The 23,460-nt window shown below is 49.4% G+C and overlaps 1 protein-coding gene across 2 annotated transcripts; it reads left to right on the top strand.

Moving 5' to 3' along the window:
• Positions 1-15,249: 15,249 nt before the first annotated feature.
• On the top strand, positions 15,250-21,657 carry AEN (apoptosis enhancing nuclease). 2 transcript variants are annotated; one of them, XM_077124156.1, is made up of 4 exons: positions 15,250-15,311; positions 17,616-18,203; positions 19,792-19,992; positions 20,500-21,657. In XM_077124156.1, the coding sequence occupies exons 1-4, from the start codon at positions 15,252-15,254 to the stop codon at positions 20,710-20,712; spliced, it is 1,062 nt and encodes a 353-aa protein (XP_076980271.1). In that variant the 5' UTR covers positions 15,250-15,251; the 3' UTR covers positions 20,713-21,657. The 2 variants fall into 2 exon arrangements, with proteins under 2 accessions (XP_076980271.1, XP_076980272.1); XM_077124157.1 differs by lacking the exon at positions 15,250-15,311 and adding an exon at positions 15,373-15,501.
• The last annotated feature ends 1,803 nt before the right edge of the window (positions 21,658-23,460 follow it).

A 23,460-nucleotide genomic window follows, 5' to 3' on the forward strand; every position in this document is an offset into this window, starting at 1 on the left:
CCTCTTCACAAAAGATAAACGGAGGCTCAGTTCATTGTTACCATGGCTACATGGAGTGGCCACACTGAGGATCCCTGTCACCCACTACTGCCATGAGGTAAAAGAGAGGAGGGGGTCAGGATCACTGTCATGGGCGAAACCATGGAAACAAGCGTTGCCAAGGGGACACTCTAAGTTCAGCAGGAAGAAATTGGAAGTGAGCATGGGAGTTGATGGGCGCAACGTATACTTCTTTCTCAACACTATAGTAGCCTTTTTGCTACTTGCCTCTTCCTCCCACCCAGGCAGAGCCCAGAGTAGAAGAATTTTAGAAGATGGGGGCCATGATCAGGCACAAGTCCATCTACATTGACTTGCAAGGTAAAGGCCAACAGAAATAGATATACTATGCTCACACCTCTTGATCAAACCCGTATCTCTGAACTCTGCCTCTTTGCCAACCGGTCTCCTGTACCTGAGTCAGGCTCTGTCCTGGGCACTGGGATAAGAGTGAGAAACCCGGTCCCTGCTCTCATGGCACAGCTTCTAACGGGACAGTGACTCGGTGGGTGGCTTTAGAGCCAAGGTTGCTCACGTGGGCTCAACTAGATAGTGCAAGGTGGTACCCAGAGTGCTAAGCTTCCCTGTCAACTCTCTTTGTCACACCCTTTAGCTTGTGTATTACCACCTGAAGTTTACTTGAGAGCTCCCTGAGAAAGACCTGCCTTTCCTAGGACTACCTTGGGTGCTAACCTCACCAGTTCACGCCTGTGCGTGAGCCTTGATCACTGGTCTCAGCACCTCTGGTCTTTGTCTCTGAGACAGTATGTCAAGGATTATATACTAGCCCTCTCCCCAAGGTGGCAAAGAGATGATGACTTTAAATTTATTTTAGAAGACCTGAAAGAAAAATCCCCCAGGCAGCACCCTACTGGGGGAGGTGGGGGGGGGAGGGGGGTTGTGTTCTCAGCCTCCTGGGGGGGACATCTCCCCCTTACATCCCCAACAGAAAGACTTCTTGGCATGTGCTCAGGCCCTAGACAGGGCTGTACCCTATCTAGGACTGCCCCCCAGGAAGTGCTGGGGCCTCAGCGGGTGGGCCAGCCTGTCCTCTCTGTGCAGCCCGCCCTGCTCCTCAATTTCCCTATCTGCAGGCAAGCCCCTCCCCTCTGAATGGAGAGAGCAACCCAGAGATTGAAGGGGTGGGCTAAAGAGAAAGAGCTCGCAATTAAAAAGAAAAAGAACTAAAACTGCGGCAATAAGGGGAAGGATAATTACCCTTCAGCTGCTGCAGAAATACAATTAGGGCCACAGCTCTCTGAGCCTCCAGGATATTGTGACTTTTGCTAATTAAAGAGCGGATGTGCCCTGCCAGAGCAATCAGAGGCTGGCCGGGGCAGCAGGGGCCTCGCCTGTCCCCACCAACTGCCCAGCCCCAGGGGAAATTAGCCAGGGGCGCCCAGGGATGCGCCTGCAGTGGGGAGTGGGGGGTGAATAAGTGAGCAGGGTTGCCACCCTCCCTCCTGTCCCAGTCATGCCCCACCTTTCCTCTCCTTTCTCTTCAGTTTGCCCAGCACCGCCACACCCCTGGGCTCTGCCCTGTGGCTCAGGAACCAGCAGGAGGGTTTTTCACCCTGGGCTACGACCATAGACTTTGGGGTGGGGGTGGTAAAGAGGGGTCGCCATCCCCTGCAGCCTTTCCCCTTCTCCACATTAGTGCAGTGCTTTGGGATTAAAGATGAAAAGGCAGAGAGAAGAGCCTTCTGCCTATCGATGGAGAGTAAGACACACACACATTATTAAGGGAAGGCATGTTCATTATAGGAAAGTAGAACATTCAGGAAAGAAAAGGAAGAAAAGAAAAGGATTTAACTCCCCATCCTGAGCAGGGACTGAAGAGAATTCGGAGGGCGGGCAGACAAGGTCTTGGCCATGGGGTTGTGGGGGGAGACTTGGAAGAGCTGGCCTGGCTGGGGCATCCGGCAGGTGGTGGCCCCGGGGTGGGGGTGCGGGTGGCGGTGGCCACAAAAGCCCCTGCAGGACCGGCCAGCCCCGCCTGGAAGACTAGTGATTTTGTTGTTGTCTTGATGTGCGCTCAACAACAAGTCCCAGTCTGCCGCGCGGTGCTGGTCCCCACCGCAGGGAGCTGGCTGCCCCTCCCCTTTCTGGTCACTGCCCTCCAAGGTTTCTTTTCATGCCTTCTCTGTGCCCTAGAGAATTCCAAGAGGCAGCCCCGGGAAACCACTCTGACCGCCCCTGGGCTGCTGTGGCCCAGGCAGACTCTTCTGGAAGCAGCCAGGGGGAGGGCGGGGGCTTCCACGCCACTGGCCGGAGGGCAGGGAGAGAGACGCCCCCCCACCCCCAGCAGCCTCCCAGTGGCGCTAGGGGCCTGGCTGTCACTGGCACAGAGGCCGTGTGCTCATGCTCACGGTGCCCCAGCGCTTGGGGCCCCGGCAGCAGCGAAGAAGGCACTCCTGGGGGTGCTGGGGCTGGCTGCAGGAGCCTGGCCTAGTGCCTGCCGGGGGCATGGGGCACCCTGATGGCATTGCTGGGCCCTGGGGTGTCACTGCAGGAGAGTCTGGGATGGGAAGCCCAGTCCTCCCCATGCTTGGGGGCCAACCCCCACCCTGGCAGCGGGAATCAGAAAAACCATTTCCCACCCATTCTGCATGCTTGCGTGGGGGGGGGGGGCACCTTGCCCCAGTGATGAGACCTTCAATGGGGCTAAGTTTTTCAAGCAACAAACCCAACTGCCGTCCTCCTTCTCTTCCAAGTCTATTCCCAACCTCCTCCACGAACCTCATAGGAGACACTCGACACCCCTGGGCCTCTGGAGGAGAGAGGGGATCAACCTTGAGAAGCAGAAAAAGCTAGGAAAATCTTTCCTTTAGAACACTAGAGCATCGTACAAACTTAAACTGGGTTAGGAATTAAACTCCTGTAGGGAAAATGCAGGGATTAACTGAACTCACCCTACCTCTACCACTTGCTAGCTGTGTGACCTCTGGCAAGGCACCAAACCACTCTGAATCACATCACCTGTCACTTCTACCCAGAGGCTGCTGCTGGTGCTGCTTTAGCTGCTCCCCTCCTCTCCTCTCCTCCAAACTGGCTCTTTTCTTCCCCATTTCCTGCCTCTTCAGTTTCTGTTTATTCCCAACCTTGTCTGAAGCCAGCGGGCAGTGGCGGGTCCTATTAGAAATCTCATTCACACTTGAGAAGGCTGCAAATTGGTGTTGCTCAGTGGGTGTCTGCCTCTTCCCTGGGAGAGAGGGGCCCGGACTGGGCAGGAGGGGCAGAGCTGGGGAGCAGGAGAGCAAAGGAGGCCAGCACCTAGGACTGGTATAGGGATGGGATTGGGGGAAATCCTGCCTTGGGAAAACAAACATCTGGGAGAGAAATGGGGCACACTCCTGATTTGAGAAATAAATGAGTCCCTAGTGATACATAGTAGTATGCAAAACAGAGAGAGCAGGACACTTCCCGAGTGTCAGGGTGGAAAGGAGCCCTGGCTTCAAAGTCAACAAAGCCAAGTTCCAGTCCTGGCTGCACCACTTGCTAGCTGTGTGACCGAGCCAGTCACTTATCGTATCTGCGCCCAATTCCTCAATTGCAAAACGGAATCAATCTCATCCACCTTGCTAGGTTCTATGATAATTAGAGAAGTGTCATAATGCACAAGCACGGTGGAAATACTTAATGGTTATCTCTTTTAACCTCGCCTGTCAGGCTGTCCTCTTCCCCAACCTTGGGCATCCACCAGCCCCCTTCCAGGATATATGAACAAATGAGAGGCACTGTCTTTTATGAGTCTCCCACATCATGCAGGAATTTTATCCCATATAAATGTTTATCTTTCGCCTCCCCAGATCAGCATCGCGTCCATTCCAGGGTCTCAATATGTATTGAAAGAATGATTATAAGCCAAGTCTCCTCCCCGTTTCAAAAATGTAGGAGTGGAGGCTTGGAGAGGTTGTTTGACTTACCTCTAAGCCACCTAGCAAAATAGACAACTTATTACTTCTTAAGTCACATTCTAAGAGTCTCAGAACGCAGAAGGGTCGGAGACTCACTGGGGCTGCGGAGCCTGGGTCCCCTCCCCTTCGGCAGCGGTGTTTCCCGCGGGCGCCTCGGTTTTCCTATGAGCTGGGAGGCAGCGCCCTCTGCTGGATTCTCCAGGTAGCTGCTACAGCAAGTAGGATGAAAGCAGTGGTTCTCAGACTCCGCACCATGGAATCACCTGGAAAGCTTTAAAAATCTCCACCTAGACCCCCCACCCCAGACTAGGTAAATCATAAACTGGGGGATGGCCTAAGTGTCAGGATTTTTAAAGCTCGTCAGGCGATTCCAAAGTTCAGCCAAGGCTGCAGACCACTGGTTTAAGGTTTGATTTTGTATGTGAACGAACTGTAGCCTTGAATGGAGCCCAATGGAGAGTACTATCCCCTGGGTCAAATCCCTCCAATCTTCCATGAAAAATCACCTATGTGAGACATAGCCTGGAAATTCTCAGGAGTTAGGGGAAGGCATTAAGGCACCATAATTATCTTGTTGACAGACTGTGGGCGGGCCGAAAGTCTAGCCGCTATTGGATCAAGAATGCCCACAGTGGGGGAAGCTACGTGAACAAAACGAGGAAATTATTTACACTTGGCCCCTAGGAGTTTGTCGGCATGACACCATCTAAGGCAGTGGGTCTTAAACTTGGACTTAATCTCGATCAGAGACACCCAGAGGGCTTGTGACGGCAGATTGCTGGGCTCCACCCCTGAACTTCTAATTCAGCAGGTCTGCGGAGTCCACCAATCTCATTTCCCACAAATTGCCAGGTGATGCCAATCCTGCTGGTCCAGGGCCACGCTTAGAGAGCACTGCGCTACAAAGTGACAGCTTGACGGTTCCCTTCGAGCCTGTGAGTGCCCCGGCACCATGGGGCTCTCCACGGATTCCCCGCTACTCCTTGAAGCAGTCCCCGGAGGCGGCAGAATGGCCGTCTGACTGTGGCACAGTGATTTATAAATGCAAAACAGGTCCAGTCCTGTGTGTCCAGTGCTCCTGGGTTTGTGGAAAGGAAGGAGAAAGGCTGGGATCTGTAGGAATCCACTTTCCCCCCACAAGCTCCAGCTCAGAGGAGTGTGTTACAGAGGAGCCTGCCTTTGGGAAAGGAGTTGCTGTTTGCACTCCAAAACTTGGAGGGTGGAGTCAGTGAATTCCCTGAAGGTGGGGCAGGGCCGAGATGTGAGGTAACAGCGTACACCTGGGGATCTCAAAAGCTTTTCCTTGATATATATATAAAAAAGAAAAACAAAACCAAAAGTCTTATTATTGTAAGTTATTATCATAAGTTTAAAGGATATATTGTAAATATTGACATCTTTAAAAAATCATATCATTAAATGAATGCAATGGAGTCTAAACGTCATAGAAATTGATATCAACAATCTCCATTGTAAAAGTACAGAAAAAAACTCTTCTTATATATAAGAACTTACATTTCAGCTTCTGCTGTGGAGTTTAACCTAGTATGATATATCTGTGGTTGGCAAAATTTTATGACGTACCCTTTCATATTTTTTGCTAAGAAAAATAAGTATATGATTTGAAATTTAATTCTAAAACAATTTCCTGTGGCCATAGGCTTGGGATGTTGCAGTTATCACTAGTACGCATTTGATCAATATATCAAATATATAAGTGTTTCATATATGAAGATTAATTTTTAAACATACACATTTTCATTAGAAATGCCATTAAAAATTTATCTCTCAAAGGAAGTGGACTGAGTCAGTTATTGTTTTTTTCTCCATTAAGTTTACGGATCCAGGGATGAATATTACTCTTTGCAAGAATTGAGGACAATATTGAGCTTTACCCAAGCCCTGTGAGCCTTGAAAACAGCAAAAGTTGGGATCCACCCCCAATATCCTCCCCTTTGTGTTCTGGAAAGCTGTAAAGAGCCACCTTTCCCCTAATCACTTGGATGAGATTCACGGGCGCCCCCTTGTTTACTTATGGCAAAGCCAATCCAGACCCTCCAAATTCCCATTCTTGGCCTCATAAATGACGAGCTGAACTGCTGCTAGTGCTTGCTGATTAACTGGAACAAAATGCTCGTTAACCAAAATTTGGTTAGCTTCTGTCATGGTCAGGGAGGTGTGTCAACTTGGCCAAGTTGTGTTACCTGCTTGTCTGGTTGGGCGAGTGCTGGCCTGTCTGTTGCAATGAGGACATTTCATAGAATTAGTTGGCTGCATCCACAGCTGATTCCATTTAGTCAAAGGGGAGTGTCTTCTGCAGTGAGTGATGCTGAATCTAATCACGGGAAGCCTTCTAAGGAGGATTCAGAAGAGACAGGTTCTATTCCTGCTTCTGCGGGCGAGTCCCTCCTGTGGAGTTCGTCCAGACCCTCCTTCGGAGTCGTCGGCTTCACAGCCTGCCCTGCGGATTTTGGACTCTGCATTCCCGCGGTCACGTGAGACACTTTTATAAATTTTATATTTGCGAGTGTTCTCTATTGATTCTGTTTTTCTAGAGAACCCTAACTAATACAGCTTCTGTCCTCTCAGGTTCTCGAATTTTGGTCTGAGCTCAGCTGAAGCCAACATACGGCCTTTCCTTAGGGACCCTTCCCAGGGAAAGGCTGGCCTCAGTGTAAAACATCCTCTGATCTACGATGCAGTCATGCCGCCCTCTCATCCCACCACCTCATACTTCGTTCTTTCTAGCTTTGCTTGCTTCTCCCTTATAAAAGAAAAACCCTTTTGCCTAACCTTCGAGATGCTTGCAGATCTTATGGCTGGTGTTCTTCCTATTGCAATAACGTTTCCAAATAAAGTCTCTCCTTATTAAGTATGGATTTGTTTTTTATTTGAGAAAACAGTTGGGCTTTTTGTTCTGTTTTTATGGGTGTAAGTACTGGTGAACATTGTTCCTATAAAAAGCAAATAGGAGTGGAAGGACTTGTTGGCCACGCCATTCTATTTAAATCCCTATGCTTATCTATCATCAAAAGAATATTTTTAATTAGATCTTCCTTCAATCTTAGGGAAAGCAAAGAACGGGAAACCACCTGACTTGTATGAGGACTTCTTGCCCAGGCCTCAATAATAACCCATTATTGAGACTTGCCCTATTGTTTCTGTCTCCCGGGTAGATTTTTCTTTCCCAGAGTAATGCAGCGAATAAGATTTAGAGTGGGTGCCATGTGCCTTTCCTTTATAAAGTGGGAGATAGGTGGTTATAAAAGAGGGAAGTTGGATATCAAAAGCATCCCACCAGAGTAGAGGATGGGTACCACTTCCCTTAAAACTCTCCTTGCCCTCAAAGTTCCCTCTCACAAGTATGTATCTGAAGACCACTGCTTCACAGCCGCCTCCTCTTTCACGCTGCGCAATGCTACCTCCTAAGTAGTTTTTTTTTTTTTATTAACGGAAAGAAAAAAAAAAGGAAATTAACACAACATTTAGAAATCATACCATTCTACATATGCACTCAGTAATTCTTAACATCATCACATAGATGCATGATCATTGTTTCTTAGTACATTTGCATCGGTTTAGAGGAACTAGCAACACAACAGAAAAAGATATAAAATGTTAATATAAAGAAAAGAAATAAAAGTAGTAATAATAGTAAAAAACAACAACAACAAACAAACCAACAAGCAAACAAAAACAAAAAAAAACCCTATAGCTCAGATGCAGCTTCATTCAGTATTTTAACATGATTACTTTACAATTAGGTATTATTGTGCTGTCCATTTTTGAGTTTTTGTATCTAGTCCTGTTGCACAGTCTGTATCCCTTCAGCTTCAATTACCCATTGTCTTACCCTGTTTCTAACTCCTGCTGAACTCTGTTACCAATGACATATTTCAAGTTTATTCTCGAATGTCCGTTCACATCAGTGGGACCATACAGTATTTGTCCTTTAGTTTTTGGCTGGATTCACTCAGCATAATATTCTCTAGGTCCATCCATGTTATTATATGGTTCATAAGTTTATCTTGTCTTAAAGCTGCATAATATTCCATCGTATGTATATACCACAGTTTGTTTAGCCACTCTTCTGTTGATGGAGATTTTGGCTGTTTCCATCTCTTTGCAATTGTAAATAACGCTGCTATAAACATTGGTGTGCAAATGTCCGTTTGTGTCTTTGCCCTTAAGTCCTTTGAGTAGATACCTAGCAATGGTATTGCTGGGTCGTATGGCAATTCTATATTCAGCTTTTTGAGGAACTGCCAAACTGCCTTCCACAGTGGTTGCACCCTTTGACATTCCCACCAACAGTGGATAAGTGTGCCTCTTTCTCTGCATCCTCTCCAGCACTTGTCATTTTCTGTTTTGTTGATAATGGCCATTCTGGTGGGTGTGAGATGATATCTCATTGTGGTTTTGATTTGCATTTCTCTAATGGCCAGGGACATTGAGCATCTCTTCATGTGCCTCTTGGCCATCTGTATTTCTTCTTCTGGTAGGTGTCTGTTTAAGTCTTTTTCCCATTTTGTAATTGGGTTGGCTGTCTTTTTGTTGTTGAGTTGAACAATCTCTTTATAAATTCTGGATACTAGACCTTTATCTGATATGTCGTTTCCAAATATTGTCTCCCATTGTGTAGGCTGTCTTTCTACTTTCTTGATGAAGTTCTTTGATGCACAAAAGTGTTTAATTTTGAGGCGCTCCCATTTATTTATTTCCTTCTTCAGTGCTCTTGCTTTAGGTTTAAGGTCCATAAAACCACCTCCAGTTGTAAGATCCATAAGATATCTCCCAACATTTTCCTCTAACTGTTTTATGGTCTTAGACCTAATGTTTAGATCTTTGATCCATTTTGAGTTAACTTTTGTATAGGGTGTGAGAGATGGGTCTTCTTTCATTCTTTTGCATATGGATATCCAGTTCTCTAGGCACCATTTATTGAAGAGACTGTTCTGTCCCAGGTGAGTTGGCTTGACTGCCTTATCAAAGACCAAATGTCCATAGATGAGAGGGTCTATATCTGAGCACTCTATTCGATTCCATTGGTCGATATATCTATCTTTATGCCAATACCATGCTGTTTTGACCACTGTGGCTTCATAATATGTCTTAAAGTCAGGCAGCGCGAGACCTCCAGCTTCGTTTTTTTTCCTCAAGATGTTTTTAGCAATTCGGGGCACCCTGCCCTTCCAGATAAATTTGCTTATTGGTTTTTCTATTTCTGAAAAATAAGTTGTTGGGATTTTGATTGGTATTGCATTGAATCTGTAAATCAATTTAGGTAGGATTGACATCTTGACTATATTTAGTCTTCCAATCCATGAACACGGTATGCCCTTCCATCTATTTAGGTCTTCTGTGATTTCTTTCAACAGTTTTTTGTAGTTTTCTTTATATAGGTTTTTTGTCTCTTTGGTTAAATTTATTCCTAGGTATTTTATTCTTTTAGTTGCGATTGTAAATGGGATTCGTTTCTTGATTTCCGCCTCAGCTTGTTCATTACTAGTGTATAGAAAAGCTACAGATTTTTGAATGTTGATCTTGTAGCCTGCTACTTTGCTGTACTCATTTATTAGCTCTAGTAATTTTGTTGTGGATTTTTCTGGGTTTTCTACATATAGTATCATATCGTCTGCAAACAGTGATAGTTTTACTTCTTCCTTTCCAATTTTGATGCCTTGTATTTCTTTTTCTTGCCTAATTACTCTGGCTAGAACTTCCAACACAATGTTGAATAATAGTGGTGATAGTGGACATCCTTGTCTTGTTCCTGATCTTAGGGGGAAAGTTTTCAATTTTTCCCCATTGAGGATGATATTAGCTGTGGGTTTTTCATATATTCCCTCTATCATTTTAAGGAAGTTCCCTTGTATTCCTATCTTTTGAAGTGTTTTCAGCAGGAAAGGATGTTGAATCTTGTCAAATGCCTTCTCTGCATCAATTGAGATGATCATGTGATTTTTCTGCTTTGATTTGTTGATATGGTGTATTACATTAATTGATTTTCTTATGTTGAACCATCCTTGCATACCTGGGATGAATCCTACTTGGTCATGATGTATAATTCTTTTAATGTGTTGTTGGATACGATTTGCTAGAATTTTATTGAGAATTTTTGCATCTGTATTCATTAGAGAGATTGGTCTGTAGTTTTCTTTTTTTGTAATATCTTTCCCTGGTTTTGGTATGAGGGTGATGTTGGCTTCATAGAATGAATTAGGTAGTTTTCCCTCCACTTCGATTATGTTGAACAGTTTGAGGAGAGTAGGTACTAATTCTTTCTGGAATATTTGATAGAATTCACATGTGAAGCCGTCTGGTCCTGGACTTTTCTTTTTAGGGAGCTTTTGAATAACTAATTCAATCTCTTTACTTGTGATTGGTTTGTTGAGGTCGTCTATTTCTTCTTGAGTCAAAGTTGGTTGTTCATGTCTTTCCAGGAACCTGTCCATTTCTTCTAAATTGTTGTATTTATTAGCGTAAAGTTGTTCATAGTATCCTGTTATTACCTCCTTTATTTCTGTGAGGTCAGTAGTTATGTCTCCTCTTTCATTTCTAATCTTATTTATTTGCATCCTCTCTCTTCTTCTTTTTGTCAATCTTGCTAAGGGCCCATCAATCTTGTTGATTTTCTCATAGAACCAACTTCTGGTCTTATTGATTTTCTCTATTGTTTTCATGTTTTCAATTTCATTTATTTCTGCTCTAATCTTTGTTATTTCTTTCCTTTTGCTTGCTTTGGGATTAGTTTGCTGTTCTTTCTCCAGTTCTTCCAAGTGGACAGTTAATTCCTGCATTTTTGCCTTTTCTTCTTTTCTGATAAAGGCATTTAGGGCAATAAATTTCCCTCTTAGCACTGCCTTTGCTGCGTCCCATAAGTTTTGATATGTTGTGTCTTCATTTTCATTTGCCTCTAGGTATTTACTAATTTCTCTTGCAATTTCTTCTTTGACCCACTTGTTGTTTAAGAGTGTGTTGTTGAGCCTCCATGTATTTATGAATTTTCTGGCACTCCGCCTATTATTGATTTCCAACTTCATTCCTTTATGATCCGAGAAAGTGTTGTGTATGATTTCAATATTTTTAAATTTGTTAAGACTTGCTTTGTGACCCAGCATATGGTCTATCTTTGAGAATGATCCATGAGCACTTGAAAAAAAGGTGTATCCTGCTGTTGTGGGATGTAATGTCCTATAAATGTCTGTTAAGTCAAGCTCATTTATAGTAATATTCAGGTTCTCTATTTCTTTATTGATCCTCTGTGTAGATGTTCTGTCCATTGATGAGAGTGGTGAATTGAAGTCTCCAACTATTATGGTATATGTGTCTATTTCCCTTTTCAGTGTTTGCAGTGTATTCCTCACGTATTTTGGGGCATTCTGGTTCGGTGCGTAAATATTTATGATTGTTATGTCTTCTTGCTTAATTGTTCCTTTTAATAGTATATAGTGTCCTTCTTTGTCTCTTTTGACTGTTTTACATTTGAAGTCTAACTTGTTGGATATTAGTATAGCCACTCCTGCTCTTTTCTGGTTGTTATTTGCATGAAATATCTTTTCCCAACCTTTCACTTTCAACCTATATTTATCTTTGGGTCTAAGATGTGTTTCCTGTAGACAGCATATAGAAGGATCCTGTTTTTTAATCCATTCTGCCAGTCTATGTCTTTTAATTGGGGAATTCAGTCCATTGACATTTAGAGTTATTACTGTTTGGATAATATTTTCCTCTACCATTTTGCCTTTTGTATTATATATATCATATCTGACTTTCCTTCTTTCTACACTTTTCTCCATGTCTCTCTCTTCTGTCTTTTCGGTTCTGACTCTAGTGCTTCCTTTAGTATTTCTTGCAGAGCTGGTCTCTTGGTCACAAATTCTCTTAGTGACTTTTTGTCTGAGAATGTTTTAATTTCTCCCTCATTTTTGAAGGACAATTTTGCTGGATATAGGAGTCTTGGCTGGCAGTTTTTCTCTTTTAGTAACTTAAATATATCATCCCACTGTCTTCTAGCTTCCATGGTGCTGAGAAATCTACACATAGTCTTATTGGGTTTCCCTTGTATGTGACGGATTGTTTTTCTCTCGCTGCTTTCAAGATCCTCTCTTTCTCTTTGACCTCTGACATTCTAACTAGTAAGTGTCTTGGGGAACGCCTATTTGTGTCTAATCTCTTTGGGGTGCGCTGCACTTCTTGGATCTGTAATTTTAGGTCTTTCATAAGAGTTGGAAAATTTTCAGTGATAATTTCTTCCATTAGTTTTTCTCCTCCTTTTCCCTTCTCTTCTCCTTCTGGGATACCCACTACACGTATATTTGTACGGTTCACATTGTCCTTGAGTTCCCTGATACCTTGTTCAAATTTTTCCATTCTTTTCTGGATAGTTTCTGTTTCTTTTTGGAATTCAGATGTTTCATCCTCCAAATCACTAATTCTATCTTCTGTCTCTTTAAATCTGTCATTGTAGGTATCCATTGTTTTTTCCATCTTTTCTACTTTATCTTTCACTTCCATAAGTTCTGTGGTTTGTTTTTTCAGTTTTTCTATTTCTTCTTTATGTTCAGCCCATGTCTTCTTCATGTCCTCCCTCAATTTATCGATTTCGTTTTTGAAGAGGTTTTCCATTTCTGTTCGTATATTCAGCATTAGTTGTTTCAGCTCCTGTATCTCATTTGAACTATTGGTTTCTTCGTTTGACTGGGCCATATGTTCAATTTTCTGAGCGTGATCCGTTATCTTCTGCTGGCGTCTGGGCATTTAGTCAGAGTTCCCTGGGTGTTCGACCCCACAGGTTGAAAGATTTTTCTGTGCAATCTCTGGGTTCTGTTTTTCTTATCCTGCCCAGTAGGTGGCGCTCGTGGCACACGTTTGTCTACGGGTTCCACCAGTGAAAGTTGCTGTGGGTCCTTTAACTCTGGAAAATTCTCGCCGTAGGGGAGGTTCAGCAGCCGAAGTGTCTTGGAAGAATGCCAGCCGGCCTGGGGTTCCGAATGCGGGGAGGGTCGCCGGCCGCCGCAGCACGGGAGAGCGTCCGGCCGAATTAGCTAGTCGACCTGGGGCACCAAGCGTGGCGGGAGGGCGCCAGCTGTCGCAGCCCGGGAGAGTGCACTATTCCCAGCCAACGGGGGAGTCACGTGTTTGGAAGGGATCCCCCGGTCACTGTTCTCCACAGTCTGGGGATTTCCGACCCAACTATCTCAGTTGTTCCGGGGGGCCTCGTGTGGTGGGGGCACCAGCTGCCGCGGCCTAAGGAGACCGCCTGTCCAATTCTACCAGCTGGCCTGGGAAGGTGGAAGGGAGGGACTCCGGTCGCTTGCCGTCCCACCCAGGAAAGCCCGTGCCCCTTGGTGATCTCACCGGAGCTGGTTCTCCCAGATAGTCAGCCGTTCCAGGATGGGGTACGCCGTCCCTTTGATCTCCCTCGTGACTCCGGGAGCTGCTCTGTATTATCTCCACTCCCCCAGTAGCTGTTCTGGAGGAGGAAAGGTGAGGGCGGCAAGGCTGTAGAGGCTGGTGGTGGAGGAGCCGGTGAAGGCGGGGGAAGAGGGCACCGTGGTGGTTGGAGAGCGGCTGGAGCAGGAGGGGGAGGAGGGGGGAGAAGGAGGGCGGGTGGGTCGGCTGCTGCGGGGCGTGGGCGCCGCGCGGCGGGCCGGCGGAGAAAGAGAGGGGAGAAGGAGGGCGGGCGGTCCTAAGTAGTTTTTTAATCTGTCCCTACGTCTTTGTTTCTTTCACCATTCTGTCCATCACTGTCTTCTCTGGCCTGAATTTCCATGCTCACCTCCCAACTCCTCTTCCTCCAAGCCTTATCCATTCTTCTTATACCGCAGCCAGTGTGAGCTTTCCAAAATGCAAACCTGCTGGTGAATGAGCAGAGGCCAAAAGCTTCCAGGTTCCCCAAAGCTTTCAGGAGTCGTTTTAGTTTGTAAAAGCTGCCGGAATGCAATATACCCGAAATGGAATGGCTTTGAAAAGGGGGAATTTATTAAGTTGCGAGTTTACAGTTCTAATGCTGTGAAAATCACCAGATTAAGGCAAGGCTATAAAAATGTCCAAACTAAGGCATCCAGGAAAAGGCACCTTAGTTCAAGAAGTCTGATAACATTTGAGGTTTCTCTCTCAGCTAGAAAGGCCCAAGGCAATATCTGCTAGCTTTCTCTCCAGGCTTCTTCAACAACTTCCCTGGGGGGTTGTCGGTTCTAGTGGCTATTAAGCTTTTTCCAAAATGGTTCCCTCTTAAAAGGCTCCGGTAGGCAACCCTACCTTGAAATGGTGGAGACACATCTCCATGGAAACCATCTAATCAAAGGTTACCACCCACAATTAGGTGGGTCGCATCTCCATGGAAACAATCAAGAAGATCCCACCCAGCAATACTGAATGATGATTAAAAGACATGGCTTTTCTGTGGTACACAACGGATTCCAACTGGCACACCTCCCTCGCATCCTTTTCCCATGATCTGCTTCCTTCAAGTCTAGACTTCAGTCAGATATGGCTGGGAGCAGCTTCCTCTGTCTATACCCCTGGACTTCTGAGTGCCTTTGCCTTGTCCTCCTGCTTGCAAATCTGGGGCCAAACGGAGTTGGTATGGGTCATTTTTTTTTTTTTTTACTCCAGCTGTTTGTCAGTTTCTTCAACTGTAAAACGGAAATAGTCACTGCATAAGAATCCCATGCAGAATAAATAAGTATATTGTTCGTGCTCACACAATCAATGCGGTTTATCAATTGTTCTTGTTATTATTCACGTTGCACTGAATTCTCTGTAAACCTGCCTGTTACCCCGGCCAGACTTGAGCAACTGAGGTCAGGACTGAGGTTGTTCAGTGTATTCGGTGTCCAGCCGGTGACAGAGACTTGATAAAGACGAGCGCCGAAGGAGCAAACCTGACTTCCTGTAGTTCCCATCACGGGTATCATGTCACTGAATCCCTACAACCTGCGAGGTAGGTGGGGGTGATTAACCGCATTTTGCAGAAGTGTATGTACTCTGTGAGTCACTCGGCTTTCGGGACAGGGAGCTCACAGAAGCCCACATCCCGTCCAAAGAGGCGGGAGGGACCGGAGCCAGGAGGACGAGCGGTGCACACGCTCCCTTCCGGGTCCTTTAAAATTTCCCGCCAGCTCGGTGGGCTCCGGACACAGGTCACGCCCCTTTAAGGAATCCCCGCCCCTCCGGTTGTCTAAGCCAACCAGCTCGAGGCAGGCTCCCGGCCAATCGGAGGAGGCCTTAGGCGGGCGCTGTCGCTCCAGGAGCCAATAGGCGGGCAGCTAACCCCGGGCATGCCCGGGCATGTGGCCCCGCCGGCTGCCGGGAGCCACGTGCGGACCGGAAGCGGCGCGCGGGCGGCAGGTGAGCTCGGGCTCCGCGCGCGGGGGCGCGGGTCAGGGCGTCTGGGGCGGGGCCTCGGGGCCGCGCGCGTGGGGTCCGGGCCTGTGGGGCTGCAAGCCGGGCCTCCGGCGCCGCCTCTCCGCCCTCTGCGGCCTGTTCGGGGGTCCCGGGCCTGAGGAGGCGGCGATGGGCGGCGGGACTCGCCGGGCCGGTAAGTGAGCGACGCGCGGCCCTTCCCTGGGCGAGGCCGGCCTCCCACGGGCAGCGCTGGGCGGACGCGGCCCGAGGGCGTGAGCGCCCCGAGCTCTTCTCCAAGTTTCCCGACCCTCCTACTTTTTAATCGCACAAGGGGCCTTTCTCGAGCCCAGTTTTCCCAAACTGGGGCGATGGTTAAAATCATGGGGCGGGGGGGCGCTCGGGCTCAGAGTGCAGATTCTCAGGCCTCGCCCCCAAAAGCGGCCGTAAGGCAGCGGGGCCGGGCCTGGAAACGGGCGCTGTAAACAACCGTCCCGATTCTTCTGGTAATTGAGTGCGTCAGGGAAGCCCCTGTCCTATCAGCACCCTCCGTTTACGCCGAAGGGACGGTGACTTGGCGCAGTCCATTTCGCCGCTGAGCGCAGAGAGCCCCCGACCCTGCGGCCTCCTCACCGGCCATTTGCTTGGTAGCCCCCAGCCTCTGGCTGTTCAGATTTCCTGGTTCCTTTAGGGTCCTGTCCTTCCCATTGCTGGGCTGAGGCAAGTTGAGGGTCTGCATTCTGTCACCCCTGATCAGTGAGTTGGCTATATTGAGGAAGGTGGTTATAAATTCAGAGGGAGAAGGGGTGAACAAGCAGGGAGGGTGGATCAGTCAGGGTGGTTCATGGGGCCTTCTCCAGGCACCCCAAGCCCTGCTCATGCGAATGCTGACCTCACCCCATACCACCCTGTCACCAGACTCTGACACTTCACCACTCCTCTCCCCATTCCCTTTCCCTTTTCTCTTAATCTCTGCTCACATTCTTATCTTCTCCAGACTCTCCCCATAAGGCCGTTGTGAGCCTGTTGCTTTCTCCCTAAAAATCTTGTGCTTCCCCATCATTCTCTGGATTATGCCCCAGTTTACCCACCCTCCGGGATCATTCCCTGTCACTGGCCCTGCTCCACCCCTCCCCTCACCCCCATCTCCTTGCTTTTCAGCTGCTGCACCCAACTCAGTGCCCCCCCCCCCCCCCACTATGGTATGCTTTGCCTCTGTGTTTTCTGTCTGAATGCCCTTCCTTTCCTGGGCTACCCAGTAGACCTTCCTGGAACCCTTCAGCGTGCCTCTTCCACTGCCAGGCCTCCCCTCACCAGCAGTGGGAAGGCATCCCTCTGCTCCCATCCCGAGCACATTGTATAATTGCCCAGCTAATCTCTTCCCACCAAACCAGGCGGTCAACTCTACTCTCTGGGAAATAGCAACCTGACTTAAGCTCCCTTCGCACACTTCTGAAGCAGGGTCTGCTGTGTGCCATTTCCTAGGCTGGCTGTTGGGGAAGTGGCAGGGCAAATGGGCTCTGATTTACTGGTGATAGAGGTCGACTGTACATAACCATCTAGCTTGAAGAGTGTGATAAATTCTTCTCTGGTTGTGCTGAGAGCACACAGGGGTGACTTTCTTTGCTCCCCAGGTAGGCTGTAAATGTCCTGGGTCAGGGTCTGGGGCACCTTCACTCACTTGCCCAGCAGAGACTAGTTTAGGGTAGGGGAAGCTTGTGGAGTGGCTGATAGGAGGACCACCAGAGAGGGGGACAAAAGACCAAGCAAAACAAGGGGAAAGGAGCAGCCCCTGCCCTCCCGCCCGTGGTGCAACTTGTGCTTCACACCTCAGAAACCTCTTCCCTCCTCCCTCCATCCTGGGTCCCTCCTCCAGGCCTTTGCCACTAGCGAGGGACTAACTCCTCCTCTCCCTTCCACCTGGAGAGTGACTGATCTGCAGCACATGTAACCTCTTAGGAAGCCTCCCCACAGTTGTCATACTGCCTTTTCTGCTTCCCTAGACCTCTCCCTCGGCCCTTAGCATGCTTTCTGGTAACGTTTCTGCCTCGGTGGCTACAGACTGAACTCTTGGTAGTGGTTCTTTGTCCAGTGCGTGGCACAGAGCTGGGGGATCCTAGAGGCCCACGGCGTGGCATATCCTGTGGAGCCCAGTAGACGAAGGGACTGTTCCAAAGGGCTTTTGGAGGATGCAGAAGAGCAGCACCTGCTTTTAGTTCCTCTGCTCATTCTGGGCGCCCTGAGATAAAGCGTGGGGCTGTCTGGCACCGCCCTCACCCAGCCCTCCTGGCTTGCATGCTTTCTCTCCAGGGTGCCGCACTGTTGGAAGGCCACCTTTCAAGACTTGCTCAGAGCCACGAGCCAGCTGGGATGGTGTCGCAGGAGGCCCCCGAGGCTGCCCAGTATCTGTGCCCACCCCTCTCCGGCCTGAATGCCAAGGATGCGCTTCGGAGAAAGCACAAGAGGAGGAGCCGACAGCACCAGCGGTTCATGGCCCGGAAGGCCTTACTGCAGGAGCAGGGGCTGCTGAGCGCCCCCTCAGAATCAGTTCCCTCCCCCCGGCCCGACCCGGAGGGTCTGCCGAGTGCGAGTGCGGAAGCTGTGCGCAGCAGGAGGCGGCGTCCCCGGGTGGAGTGTGGCGGTGCGGCGTGCAGCCAAGGAGCCACGGGGCCCTTGCCCAGCAAGTGTGTAGCTATCGACTGTGAGATGGTGGGCACGGGCCCCCACGGGCGGGTGAGCGAGCTGGCCCGCTGCTCCGTGGTCAGTTACCACGGCGACGTTCTCTACGACAAGTACATCCGGCCCGAGATGCCCGTCACTGACTACCGCACGCGCTGGAGCGGCGTCACTCGGCAGCACATGCTCAAAGCCATCCCCTTCCGGGAGGCCCAGAAGGAGGTGAGGGTAGGCCGAGGGTAGGCCCGGGGCAGGCCGGCAGGGCGGAGGCAGGCTGGCAGGGCGGAGGCAGGCTGGCAGGGCGGAGGCAGGCCGGGTTTGGGTCGCCAGTTTGCCATTAGGGGCTGAGAGATTTTGGGAAATTTACTTCATTTCTCCAGTCATTGGATTCCTTCTCCTTTGAATATGGTGAATAAGAATCCCAGCCCTACCTGCATAGAAGGATTGCAGGGATATAGAAGAATGCTGGACCAACTGTCAGGCGTTAAATGTCTTAATTTTTAACTCTTCTTTTTCATTACAGAAGTAGTATGTATCCATATGAAGTTTGTTAAAAAAAAACAAAAAAAAACAAAACAGTGTATGCCCCCCAGTTCTGTCACCTCCAGTAGTTAGCATTTGGCATATGTCTTCATGTTGGTGTTCCAGTTCTCTGAAACAAATTAGGGGGCCCATACTGGGAATTCCCAACGTGCTTGACCACAGGTGACACTAAAGTCTTAGTAACTGTTGAGTCCCCTTGTCCCCAGACCCCTCCCCTGGAGATTCTGATTCCGTAGGTCTCCTGGGCCACCCAGACGCTGGGCAGCGTGGGGTATGCTCAATCCCTCCCCAGCTCGTGGGTGGGGCGGGGCTGTGAATGTGCCTGAGTCTTAAATGCATCTTTTCTCTCTGCTGTGAGCTCTGGGTTCAGCGATAAACCTCTACCAGCAGAGGGAGTAGGGAGCCAGCGGCCCGCAATGGGGACCTGTTCTCAGCAGAGGGGGCTTGAGAAGGAGACTGCAGGCTGATCTGCTTGGGACATGCCCCCCGAGGTCTGAGGGAGGCTGGGCAGAGCGCAGAGGAGCACCTGTGTGCACGTGTGTACAGAGGGTCAGCTGAGCAGGAGAGCAGGGTCACAGAGCTGAGGTCCGAGTACAGCAGAGAGGGGCAAAGGTACAGGATCCTGAAAGCAAATAGTATGCGAGCTGCTGTTTATGATGTGTCGCTTAATGTGCGGCACGATTCTGTTGACATCACCCAGTGCCGTGTTGGTCATCTGCCGTGTGCTGCACTCCACTGGCCTGTGAGAGCGTCACTGGGCAGCACATCCCCACACCCTGCATTTGCAGAGCGTACACTCAGGGGAGCGGGGTGGGGGGCAGTCCATCCTCAGAGCTAGTGTGTAATTGAGAGTGTCCTCTGGAGGAAGAGAACAGGATGCCGAGGGAGAGTAGCAGGGCTAGTTTAGAGGGGGAAACCCCGGAAAGGCTTCCTGAGGGGTGACCCTGAAGCTGAGACTTGCAGCCCCATAGGAGTTGGCTGGGATGGGAGGGGTAGTGAAGTCCTCTGCCCGCAGGCAGGAGTTGCCTGTGTCAAGTAACCGGGAGACCTGACCATCATGATCTTCTCTGGTCCTTGGCCTCCCCAGGAATGTGGCTGGCGCTTCCGTTATAGATGGCGGAGAACTCAGCTCTGCCCCTGGTTGTGCAGCTGCAAGTACAGGGACGTGGGTTCGGACTCGGGTTAGCTTGCGTGCCCCCGGAGCACATGGTCGGGCCCTTTGCTCCAGGCCAGCCTGACCGTGGGGTCTTCCTGCCCCCCCCAACAGATCCTCAAGCTCCTGAAGGGTAAGGTGGTGGTGGGGCACGCACTGCACAACGACTTCCGGGCCCTCAAGTACGTCCACCCTCGGGGCCAGACCCGGGACACCACGTGTGTCCCCAGCCTCCTCTGCCGGCCTGGTCTCCACGCGCGGGCGCGCGTCTCTCTTAAGGACCTGGCACTGCAGCTTCTGCACAAGAAGATCCAGGTGCGTGGAGGAACCGGGTTGGGGAGGCCCACTCTGCCCCCGCAGACTCCCCACGCACAGGCAGCCCCGTTCTCGGCCCACCCTTCCTCCCCAGGCTGTACCTGACAGCCGGCCGCGTTCCAGGCCAGTCTTCCCTAGATTTGTCCCAGCACTTGTAGTCTCCTGCCTCCAGAGGTGGGAGCGTCGGTCAAGGAGGGCCGGTGGCTTTGGCTCCTGCTGGGCTTCCCGTCCACAATTCCCATCTGGTCTTCCTAACAAGCCTTCGAAGTAGAGATTTTTACCCGGTTCACAGTTGGGAAAACAGAGGCTGAGGAAGTTGGGCGATGTGGGTTCCCCTGAGGTTCAGACCTGCTCCATCTGACCCTAAAGCCCAGGGCTTTTCACTGTCCCAGGCTGTGCACCCTGTTCTGTGGGTTTGAGTTCTTGTGCGTGTTCGGAGACCCCTGGGAGGTGACAGGCTCCCAGCCCCAGGCCTTGTGGGTAGCATGTGTCCGCTCTCATCCACAGATGGGCCCGCATGGGCACTCATCAGTAGAAGACGCCATGACGGCCATGGAGCTCTACCGGCTGGTGGAGGTTCCGTGGGAGCAACAGGCGGCCAGCAGCTCCCAGCCCCCCGAGGACAGAGATCCTGACAGCAGCACAGACATGGAGCAGTACATGGAGGACCAGTACTGGCCCGAGGACCTGGCCCAGGACAGCAGAGGAGGGACAGAATGAGGGAAGGCCCTGGCCAGCCCCCGAGGGCAGAGAGTGGGCAGGGCCGCGTGCAGGCACTCACCCTCCGGGCAGGGCCGCGTGCAGGCACTCACCGTCCGGGCAGGGCCGCGTGCAGGCACTCACCCTCCGGGCAGGGCCGCGTGCAGGCACTCACCGTCCGGGCAGGGCAGTTGGCTCTCTTCTCTCCTAGATGCCCTCTGCCCCCAGCACAGCCCGTTTCTCCAGGACCGTGGTTGCTCCTTCCTCCCTCACATGGTTTTACAAGTGGCACTTTACAGATGCCATGGGAATGTCAGGTTGACTGTTTCTGGGCCCAGCAGGACTGGGACTGTCAACAGACTGTCCCCCGCCTTCCCCCACCCCCAATCTACAGTTACCACTAAGGGATAATGTCTCCCTCCCTGGGGGGTGGGGGTGTCAGCACCTCATATTCTGGAGGCTCCCTCATCTCATCTCAGTGACCTGGGTGTGGGGACTTTGTTAAAGTTCTATTCTTTTTGCCACCTACCTCCTCCAGAGTTGTTTTTGGATTCAGAATAAATACGCCAGGAAGTTCGAGTTCAGCCTCCGAAGGAGCTGTTTCTAGTCCCCATCTCCCTGAGCTAGAACTCTGGGCTCGTCGTAGGCACGCGCAGTTCCTCCCGCTAGGCCAGCCCCAGGCCTCCCCTGGGAGGTGGCCCCCACACGTTTGGCATCTGGTCACCAGGCCCAACTTGGGGAGGAGGAAAAGCGGTTGACAGTTGGATGAGGACTGGCATATTAATTCTGACCAAAATCAGGAATCCCCCTACCCTTCCCAGCACTCAACTCTTAAGGAAAAGCTTGAGAAGCAAGACAGCTATTTGAATTCTGAGGTCCTGAGCAGAAGGGCTCGGGGGACCTTTATTTGTCAGGAGCGGGGCCTCGGGCTGCGACAGGCCCTGACAGCTCTGCAGTGTCCCCGCTTCAGGCTGATGCCCGTCGCACGCTGTGACTGGCAATCACTGCTTGTTAGGTTCTCCTCATTTCTAAAAATGTTCTCTGACTGGCTTTCATCCCCCACCTCTCTCCTTGTTTCCTAAGGGGCAGTTCTGGGTTGTCAGGGTAGCCAAGGGTTTGAGTCACCCACCTTGGTTCTACCCCCATTTGCTTGCCACTTACTAGCTTTGAGACCTTCATGCAAAGGGGTGACTGCACCCTGCAGCCTGTTTCCTCCGGTGTGAAATAGGTTAATGGAAAGCCTACCTGGTAAAGCTGTGAGGATTAAATGCTAATGCATTTAGCACAATGCCTAGGGCATAATAAGCCTCTGCCAACATGAGTTGCTATTTATTCTTCAAGGATTAACTTCAACCTCTTCCAGATAAAACCTCAAACAGTGACCTTTGACCTGGACAGAATGTTCTTTCCCTAGTGTTCCAGCAATGGGCCACAGGGTGATGGGTCAGAATAGAGTGTGGAGCTTCCGAGGTTCTGGACGCATGTCCCCCCCCCCCCCAAGCTTGGTTTCACTACCTGTCTGCCTGACCTGTAGCCCCCAGGTGCTGCTGGCTTCCCGCCAGCGTCCTGCTGCTGTGTTGAGCTATCAGCGGTTTTTCGTGTTAGTCTGAGAAGAGAAGCAGGGGGTGGGAAGGTAGAGATGTTACTGAAATGACACTACTCCGCTTTTCATTGGAGGGGCCACCTCTGCTTGAGCTCAGAGTCAGGTGGTTTCTGTCCCTGGGCCCCTCCCTTCCTGTTGGCACAGCCAGCAGCTGACCCAGTCACTTCCTTCTGGCCTGGCTCCAGGCACTTGTTTTTGAGTTCCTAAAATACCAAGTGGACCCCCAACTCATAGCTGAGCCGTCGCTTTGACCCCTTGGTTTGTGGGTTGAACTGGTCCAGGAAGATGGAGCCAGTACCAGTGGGAAAATGAGTTTTTCTGGGATTTAAATTAGCTTTTTGTAAATCCTTTGTTCTGAAATAAAATTCAATTGGAAAAGTGGGTAAAACTGACTTTTCTGTGAGTTCTCAGGCCTTGGTCGGGGGTGGGGACCGGGACCTTGCTGGGTTCATTGGTCTTTGCGGGGCAGCCGGCAAGATGATATGCTGAGATAAGGCAAAGTTCATACAGTTGTGGGTTTTCAGTCCATTCTGTAATTTCTTTTTATGTATGTGTTTTATAGTGTATAATCCATTAGGATTTTAATGTGTTGAATTGAACCACATAAAATTGCTGATATTCACCTGTTTTTTCTGTGATTTCATACTGCTCAATCTATAGTACGTAATTTACTGATTTCTTTGACCCACCGATTAAGAGCATTTTATTTAAACTTCATATATTTGTGAAATTTCTAGTTCTCTGGTTGTTACTGATTTCCAGCTTCATTTCACTATGGTCAGAGAAAGTGCTTTGTATAATTTTAATCTTTTAAACCTTATTAAGGCCTACTTTGTGCCCCAGCATGTAATCAATCCTGGAGAATGTTCCAGGAACACTTGAGAAGAATGTGTATATCCTGCTGTTCTGAAAATGTCTATTAGATCTAGTTCATTTATCATGATTTAGGTTTTCTGTTTCCTTATTGATCCTCTGTTTAGACGTTCTATCTATTGAAGAGTGGTTGTTAAAATCCCCCACTTATTGTAGAGACATCTGTTACTCCCTTCAGTTTTGCCAGTGTGTTTGCCTCATGTACTTTGGGGCACCTTGATTAGGTGCATAACTATTTACGACTGTTATTTCGTCTTGGTGAGTTATCCCCATAGTATATAATTTAGAATACA

This window comes from Tamandua tetradactyla, chromosome 12 (assembly GCF_023851605.1).
Source record: "Tamandua tetradactyla isolate mTamTet1 chromosome 12, mTamTet1.pri, whole genome shotgun sequence".
NCBI lineage: Eukaryota > Metazoa > Chordata > Mammalia > Pilosa > Myrmecophagidae > Tamandua > Tamandua tetradactyla.

Excerpts from the sequence above, each read along its gene's own strand:
- AEN (XM_077124156.1), top strand. The coding sequence starts at position 15,252 with ATGTGGCCCCGCCGGCTGCCGGGAGCCACGTGCGGACCGGAAGCGGCG. Across the intron at positions 15,312-17,615 it reads AAGCGGCGCGCGGGCGGCAG|GGTGCCGCACTGTTGGAAGG; the intron begins GTGAGCTCGGGC and ends CTTTCTCTCCAG. Across the intron at positions 18,204-19,791 it reads TCCGGGAGGCCCAGAAGGAG|ATCCTCAAGCTCCTGAAGGG; the intron begins GTGAGGGTAGGC and ends CCCCCCCAACAG.